Source organism: Cryptomeria japonica, chromosome 10, assembly GCF_030272615.1.
Source record: "Cryptomeria japonica chromosome 10, Sugi_1.0, whole genome shotgun sequence".
NCBI classification, from domain to species: Eukaryota; Viridiplantae; Streptophyta; class Pinopsida; order Cupressales; family Cupressaceae; genus Cryptomeria; species Cryptomeria japonica.
The window spans coordinates 714,367,737-714,377,205 of NC_081414.1; the positions used below are offsets into that span (position 1 = coordinate 714,367,737).

Below are 9,469 nucleotides of genomic sequence, written 5' to 3' on the forward strand. Positions count from 1 at the left end.
GATCATTATCTTTAGCTTCGATATTCACACCTCCATGTTCCTCCACTTCGAAAACCATATTCTTCGAGTTGTGTTGGTCCATATCATGTGCCCTGGGATTCTCGACCGATATAAAAATGATCAACATAAATAAACCATGATCATGATCTTATTATCAAGTGATTTCTTATGTATATAAATTGTTAAAACGATATAATGAACAACTTACCAGTGGATGATAATCATGTCCCCCTTCAATGTGACCATGCTGCCTACAATGTTTCTTAGCTGTTTTGATTAGAAGTCTTCTAGTCTTTAAGCCCTTACAAATTTTGCAGGGACAATAACATTTCCCATCACCTTTTCTTTTCAAGTTAGACCACAATCTAGCAATTGTCTCCTTATTTTGTTCTTTGCTGATATTATCTGACATGGTCTTTCTTCACAGGCAAAAAAATCAAGCTATGGAAACTTCAGTGCAAAAGCTTCACAAAAATTGCAAAGAATTCACATATTCTAAATCATGATTTGATGATGTGAACAACTCATATGCAACTATATGGCATGTGAAGCATTTATTTTAACCTACACTTATTCATCCACATTGTAGGGATAACAATACAAGGCTCACATATTGGTCTAAGAGGATGCCATGGTCTCACAAAGTAACCAAGAACCATATGAAATGATGGTCTTTAATCCACACACAACTAGGGAGGATCCATACGATTATGTATGACTTCCCCCTTGTTTGTTTAATGGGATTAACCTCCAAGACATAGCCGTCAATAATCACTAAGAATGTACAAGTGGATCGTAGCTACCCATACAACAAACACTTCCCCTATCCTCAAATTTTCCCAATGTTTGATTCCTTATATACACTCATCCAAGGTTATCTACGTCAATCTTGGTGAGGAATCACATCACAACAAAGAAGGCAACATTTAAAAATAGCAAGAGTTTCACTAAACTACCAAAGATCATAAATATTGAAAGAAAGAAAAAATAGTACCAATAATAAGTCAAATAAATATTTTCAATTCCAATAGCAAATCAAACATAGCCACAATAACTACACAATAGAGAAAACTCACAAAAGTGATTAAACTAATTCAAACAAGATAAAATAAAATTGTTGGCCCATGCAACAAAGATGAGAGATCATCAATAATTGAAGGAAACTTCACAATCCTTAAAAGTGCACATTACATAACTATACGACTAGAAATTGTGGCTAAATAGAGTGAAGATTCATCATGACTCCAATAATAGTCCCTCATGTGTGCATTTGTGGCATGAACACAAAAACTCCCACATGGCATGGCCATGTACCTAATGGGGGAGACATGCCTAGGCTACATGCCCAAAAAACATGACTATAATAATAGTCCCTCATGCATGCATTTGTGGCCTGCACACTACAAATCCTAACATATCATGGCAATACACCTCATAGAGAAGACACACCTAGGGCCACATTGCACATAGCAACGTGCCTCACAAAGAAGACATGCATAGGGATCATGCCACATAGCAATGTGTCTTATGGAAAAATGTGCATGCATGTCATAGACCAAAGCTATATGTATACATCATGAGGCACATTCATATGTTATCAAACACAACCTATTGTATCTAACATGAGTTCCTCTCTACATGTGTGTAAATCTTCCAACACTAATCGCCACTAAGAAGGAATAATATAAAATGCATCTTCAAATATTTGTGTGTGTGTGTGTAGAATTGTGTCTTTGAACCCAAATCGCTACCATCAACAACATGTAACCATCACCTACACTATATCAAAACATAAGTATGGTGTGACATCATATCTATTTGCATAATGTCAAAACACATGCACAAACATGTAAACACACAAGCATGGTTTCATCATACTTGTACAACAATACAAATTCATTTTTCTAGTTAATTACTTAGTGTAAAAATAACTCCATTACATAACATAGGGAAATAATCACCATAAGTTTTCAAATAAACTGCCCAAACATCAATTGGAGTTACTCTTTCTAAGGTACAAACATAATTTATTTATAACTTCAAAATTAAAAGAATCACAATACATCAAAATAAGTTCAATAGTGCATGGAAATAGACAACATGATCCATAATTAAACCCATAAGTTACCCTAATTGGATATGCTAATAAAATGGTATCTCAAATAATAGAGATTATGTTGGACCTATAATAGAGATCTGGACTTTGTTTCATTATACACAAGCATGGTTTCATCATACTTGTATCCAAATACACCATCCATAGATAGGTACTCAGTACCACAATCTCATGGGTACCCTTTTAGTTGAATTTACCCTATATTTAGGTGAATCTACCCTTGTATCATTCCTTGATCTAGTATGTCATTCCACCAATCAATAATTTTTCCATATTCTTGGGAGAATACAATATCCCTTAGGTGAATATGCCATATCCTTAAATGAATCCTCCTTGTCATCATCCTAAGTCCTCTTTTTGTTAAGTCTCATCCCTTCATCTTTAGGATAATCCACCTATCCTTATGTGAATCTACTTTCTCTTAGGTGAATCTATTTCACATAAATCATTTATCTTATCCATCTTTCTTATGCAAATGGTGAATTTTTCCTATCCTTAGATGACTACACTCCCATTAGGTGAATCTATCTAGTTTTAGTCTCCTTCAATTATTTTGTCCAAATTTGTATCCTCTAGTTTACATGAATCTACTTGTTCTTAGGAAAATCAACCCTATCATTCAAAGGAAAATTCACCTTGTCATCATCCTTAATCATCTACCTTTCAAGTGTATAGTCCATCCATCCTTGGGAGAATCTAGCATATTATTGAGTTCAAATCCTCATGAAATACAGTCATGTTTATCTCAATGATGGCTCCAAGTGCATCTACTTATTGCTTGATCTTCATGGTGATGGGATTCACTTTCATGAATATGATGGGGTGTTCAACAGAACATCATGTGGTGGGGGACGATAGAGGATGGGATCCTGCCTCAGATTTCAAAGGATGGGCTTCTCGCAAGATCTTCCATGTTGGAGATAATCTCTGTAATATTGCCCTTCCCTTGTTATAAATTTGTTCAGAAATTTTAGTAAGCCCTTTGATTAGGGTTTATAGGTTATATATGTATGGATGCTATTGGTTCTTTCATATCTATTTAAATCCTATCTTTAGATATTAGATTGGATCTTTCACCATGCCCTACGCCATGGTGAGTGCCTTCTTTTAGATCTTGTCAGTCTCTTTTGAGTAGCTCTTTTAATCGACTTATGGTAGTCAAAATTGGGTTTGTGGAGAACTTAAAGAATAGATCTTTCTTCTAATGAAAATTTTAGGTTAGATAAAGTTTGGCCTTTGTGCCCAGAAAAATGATGGCAAACAACTACATTTTGACATTTGACAGGGTTTGCTTATGCTTCCTCTCAACAAAGTGTATTGGAGCTGAAGAGTCGAGAAGAGTTTGAGAATTGTGATGTGAGCAATCCAATCAAGCTATATGATGGAGGGCTTGATGCAGTCCCACTCATTGAAATGGGTGATAGATATTTTACCAGTGGAAATGCAGAAGACTGTCAACGTGGAATGAAAGTGCACATTAATGTTTTATTTGATGGACTCGACAATGGCCAATCTGACAATTTTGATGTAGTTTCAGATGGGCTTAACAATGTGGCCAAAGATTTGGGTTTAGATTTATTATCAGATGGAATGGAGCATTATATTGCTGCTTCTGCTGGTGATGATTCGATGGAGGAGGGGGCAATAAAGGAGGTAATTGCTGAAGGGCCCACATCATCACGAAGGCAATTATCTGATTGCCCTCCATCAATTCTCATAAACCTCACACTCTCCATTTGTGGCACTGTTATCACCATGCTTATCTACGCCATGCTTTAGCTTATCAACTCTTTGTTTGATTAAGAACATATATATATGTATCTTGTACAACATTTGCCAGCATCCTCCCTGCGTGTGCCAAAATAGGAGCTTTGGAACAAGGTATGGACATCCATCAAAGCATAATCGAAGGGGGTTTTTTGTCAGAAATTAGTTGCAAATGCTCCAATAACAAAAATTGCAAAATGGGGTAGCATACACACGACATGTGAACTGTATGATGGAATACCTCAAAGAGATGTCATTTCATGGAATTTTAAGATCGCAAGATATGCACAAAATGGATTAATTCAAAAAAAAACTAGTTGCCCTTGATTGCGAAAAAAAATTAGTTTCCCTTCATTGAAAAACAAAGAGTTCCTTTGATTGCAAAAAAAACCTTACCTTGCTTGTGCAGAGATCGCTCTGGCGGGGGGGGGGGGGGGGGGCAAGGAGGCAAGATGGTCGCCGCTTGCTTTGGCTGGTTTGCTTTCAAAATGAAAATGCATTGTTTTTTTTTTTAAAAATAAAATGCCCGAGGTCGTCAAAATTCCGACGAACATGGGCATTTTTTTAAAAAAAATCAAATTTTCACACAATGCTCCTTGTCCGTCGGAATTTGACCCCAAATGTATTAGTGAATAGAGAAGTTATCCCATCCACATCATATGTAAGTCCAACCTCTCTTTCTAGTTTAAACACCACTATACCAAAGCAAGAGAAGCTAAAAATGAAAATGGCAGAGGAAGGTCCCAGGGAGTACAATCTAAGTCAACTCTTTTGTGTTGGGAAACTACCCACTTCCCCTAGAACTCATGGTAAGCCTCAAAGGTTACTTCAAACACCACTAGTCAAGCCAACAAGCACTTTGGTGCCTTTTATCCTTGGAAAGAGTCAGGAAGAGGAGACCAGAGATGAGGACTTAGCAGAGTGGATCTATAAAGACCCTATCACCACGAAAATCCCACAAGCTAAGCTACCCACAGATCAATATGGAAAAGGCCTTACCATTATGCAAATAATGGGCTATGATGGTCAGAGTACTTTGGGACCTTAGAAGCAAGGACAACATGAGTCATTGTAGCCTGAATTAAAGCCTAAATATAACACTGGATTAGGCTTTCAAAAGGAGACTCTTCCTAAGCTCAGATTCAAAGGGAAACCCAACAAACCTCTATATCAACCTAATACTCTAAAGAGGCCACCCTTGATTATATTAGTAGCACCAAGAACCACACCAACTACCCTAATGAGGCTAATAATCCCAACAATACCATCCACAACATCAATCATCCCACCAATCAAACCAATAACTCCATCAACAACAACAACCACATCAACAACACCATTAGTAGTATCAAAACCCCCAGCAGTATCGACAACACTGATAATTCCATCAGAAATAATAGATTCAACAATGCTGATACTCCCAGTATCGGATTCACTAATCCCAATAATCCTCCTCGAAGCACTAATCATTCCATCTCCAAAGGTATCTCAGCCGACTACACCTGCAGTGTTTAACTCAAAGGATATCCCAGTTTGGTATAGTAATAAGATGCTGGACAATGACTCATAGACCAACTCACATGAGTGGGAATTTGATTTCATACATCTCAATACTTCAGATGAGGAAGACGCATCACCACCTCCACCTCACAAAGAAATCCCTATTTACAGAGAAGCACAGATTAAAACCTCTTAGGTTCCTAAACTAGAAACACCTTCCACAGACCTTACGTCACATCCTACACCTGATTCTGACAGGGAGAGTACCATCAACGACCTTCACCACAACGTCTTAACCCTCACTGACACATCTTATGAAATTAACCCGATCAATGAGGTAATGCCCATTATTCATCCCGAACTCATCGAATGGAACTAATCTAATCCCCCATGCCTTGATCAATTCCAAAATGATGAGGTGATCATTGACTTTTTGGATCTACGGGATAACATACCAAGCGGGGATCACAAAGTTGGATTCACCATTGAACCTAATAGCGCAACATACTTCGGGGTGGATGCCAAACCTTTCAGCTGCAAAAATATCACAATAAAACATGGATCTTCTAGTGAAAACCACACTGTGGCACTGCTTGATCCCAAAAAAGTAAAAAGAAAGAGCGCATCCAATGGTGAAAACTCCCTGAGGCACCTACAGATGAAAGGTTTGACATCCTCCCCTCTAGTGCAAATCAGGAATGATCAACAATCCTTATTGAGGAAACAAAATAATTCAACGTGGGGACCCCTGAGACTCCTCACCAAATACATCTGGCATCTCTTTTAACTCTAGAGGAACAACCTAAGTTTGTATAATTCTTCCAGAAGTGTCAGATCAACTTCGCATGGTCATATGCAGACATGTCTGGTCTAAATCCTGATTTGGTCATGCATCACCTCATCTTGGCAGAAGGAGCTAAACCAGTAAAATAAAAGCTTCACAAGATGCACCCCCAGATTGCGGTACTAGTCAAAGCAGAACTTAAGAAACTCCAGGATGTTGGTTTTATTAGACCAATAGATTATGTGATTGGATCTCCAACATTGTACCTATCAGAAAACCAAATGGGGGCATCTGTATCTATACTGACTTCAGAGATCTAAATAAGGAATGTTCTAAAGATGATTTCCCCCTACCAAACATTGACATGATCGTGGACCTAACAGCAGGACATGCCATGCTTTCTCTCATGGATGGCTTTTCAGGATACAACCAAATAAAGATCACGCCAGAGGATCAACATAAGACGACCTTCACATGCCCATGGGGAACATACTGTTGGAATGTAATGCCTTTTGGTCTAAAGAATGCAGGGGCGACCTATCAAAGAGCAATGACCACCATCTTTCATGATATGATGCATACCATAATGGAGGATTATGTTGATGACTTACTGGCAAAATCATTAACAAGAGAAGGTCATCTTGCAATATTAGATAAAATCTTTGACATAATAGAACAATATCATGTTCAACTCAACCCAAAGAAATGTGTCTTTGGAGTAACCTCAGGGAAGCTTCTAGGATACATTGTCTCAAGTAAAGGCATTGAGGTCGACCCAACAAAGGTCAAAGCAATCATGGACATGCCACCTCCAAAGAACATCAGTCAGCTAAGGACATTACAAGGGCATCTACAATCCATCCGAAGATTCATTGCACAACTAGTAGATAAGTGTCATCCCTTTACACACCTGTAACACAAAAAAATATGCTTTCAATGGGATGCCAGATGCCAGCAAGCATTCCAGATGCTTAAGGACTATCTCATGAATACACCGTTATTGATCCACCCAGATCCAAGTAGACCTCTATTGCTCTATATTTCCGCAACTAATACAACATTGGGAGTACTACTGGCACAACACAATGTAGAAGGGAAAGAGTGTGTTGTATACTACATCTCTCACACACTGGTCGACTATGAACTCAATTACACACCTATTGAGCGAGTTTGCCTAGCAATAATCTTGGTAGCCACTAAACTGAGGCACTACCTGTTAACACATATAGTACAACTCATTGCAAAGATCGATCCACTAAAGTACTTACTTAGTAAAGCAACATTGACAGGCCGCTTGGCCAAATGGGTGATGATTTTGAGTGAATTTGACATCGAGTATGTGGACCATAAGGCTATCAAGGGGCAAATTATTGCTGATTAGTTGGCTGATGCACCCCTCATAAGCAATCATCCTCTTGTTTCAAATTTTCCAGATGAAGAGATATTCATGATCACAACAACACAACCATGGAAGCTGTACTTTGATGGTTCATATACTAGGCATGGCTTGGGGGCAGGCATTCTGTTTATCACACCTCAAGGTGACAACATCCCAAAGTCTTACAGGTTAACTTTTCCATGTAAAAACAACATAGCAGAATACAAGGCCCTGATCATAGGACTTAGACTCGCCATACAATGGAAACTGAAAGAGCTACAGATATATGGCGACTCCCAACTGGTCACCCGACAAGTTATAGATGAATATCAGACCAAGGATGATAAAATCATGTCGTACAAGAAAATGGTGGACAGTTTAAAAGAATCATTTATGACTATCACCTTTGAGCAGATACCTAGAGATCATAATCGAGCTGTTGACACCATGGCTACCAATGCATCACTCTTATATCTTCCACATAATTCAACACACTACAAGTTCTTGGTAGAACAACTTTGGATTCCCACTTATGATATCCCCGAATCCAAGATGATATGTTGCCTTGTTGGTTCCAATTCCCTATGGTACAGTGAGTTCTACACCTACCTTCGTGATCACACACTTCCTCCTAGCCAATCAAATAACTAACGCAAAACCTTCATTCGCCAAACCGCTCCATACACCATCATTGCTGAAACCTTATATCGACGCAGTCTTGATGGTACTCTCCTTTGATATCTGTAATAGGATGAGACAACAAAGGCCTTGGAAGAGGTACATGAAGGAATTTGTGGGACTCACTCAAGTGGTCCTTCCTTAGTAAAGAAGATCATGCACGCTAGATACTATTGGCCGTCCATGGAAAAAGACTCCTACTATTTTGTCAGAAAATGCAAGAAATGCCAAGTTCACGGAGACTTGATACATGCACCAGCACAAGAATTTTAACCAATCACAACACCATGGCCCTTTTGCCAATGGGGACTTGACCTTGTGGGCAAAATTCAACCATCTTCATCCAACGACCACAAATTTATCATTACCGCCACCGAATACTTCACAAAGTGGATCAAAGTTGTTCCACTTACCCAAGTCACTGACAATCACCTCATTCATCCTTAATTACATAATCTGCCGGTATGGTGTACCCATGTCTATCATCATAGATAACGGGCTTCTTTTCAAAAATCAGGATGTCTGTGAGCTCTGTGAGAAGTTTCACATCCAACACCGCTTTTCCACTCCCTATTACCCACAAGGAAATGGTCAGGCCAAAGCATCGAACAAGAACATATTGAGAACCCTCAAGAAGACAGTCAATGATGTTGACCATTATTGGCACGGTCAATTAAATCTAGCACTATGTATGTATCGAACTAGCATTCGAACCCCTACAGCCACAACTCCCTATTCACCGGTCTATGGCGCATAAGCCATCCTTATTGTTGAGGTCGAGATACCATCTCTATGAGTTTCCTTGCACAATCTAATAGATGATGAAGCATACCGAGTCTCTCATCTTTAGGACTTGGAACTACTTGATGAAAGGCAACAAGCTGCATACAACCACCTCAAAGCCTATCAGTAGCGAATGAGCAGAAGCTATAATCATTGAGTTAGACCTTGTACATTTGAGGTAGGTGATCTTGTTCTCAAAGATAATCCTCATAAACAACCAAACAAAGAACATCAAGGAAAGCTTGAATCAAACTGGCTAGGACCATATATTATCACTGCTGTATTTGGGTCCGGGGCATATCAGTTGGCTACTTCAGAAGGAGAACCGCTCGCAGATCTGATCAACAGCATGCACCTCAAACAGTTTCATACATAAGCTGTATAGAGCATCAGGCTCCCATACATATCAGAAAGAACACCAAAAACATTTTGATAAATATCCTAAAGAAAACATAAAAAAATC

At 38.7% G+C, this 9,469-nt stretch overlaps 1 protein-coding gene across 1 annotated transcript; it reads left to right on the forward strand.

Annotated features, from left to right (window-relative positions):
- Positions 1–2,933: 2,933 nt before the first annotated feature.
- LOC131859149 (uncharacterized) lies at positions 2,934–3,895 on the forward strand. The gene is made up of 2 exons (XM_059212706.1): positions 2,934–3,045; positions 3,402–3,895. Exons 1-2 carry the CDS (start codon positions 2,934–2,936, stop codon positions 3,893–3,895), a joined length of 606 nt encoding a protein of 201 aa, XP_059068689.1.
- The last annotated feature ends 5,574 nt before the right edge of the window (positions 3,896–9,469 follow it).

Coding starts and splice junctions, on each gene's coding strand:
- LOC131859149 (XM_059212706.1), top strand. CDS start 2,934: ATGGGGTGTTCAACAGAACATCATGTGGTGGGGGACGATAGAGGATGG. Junction 3,046..3,401: donor CCATGTTGGAGATAATCTCT/GTAATATTGCCC, acceptor GACATTTGACAG/GGTTTGCTTATGCTTCCTCT.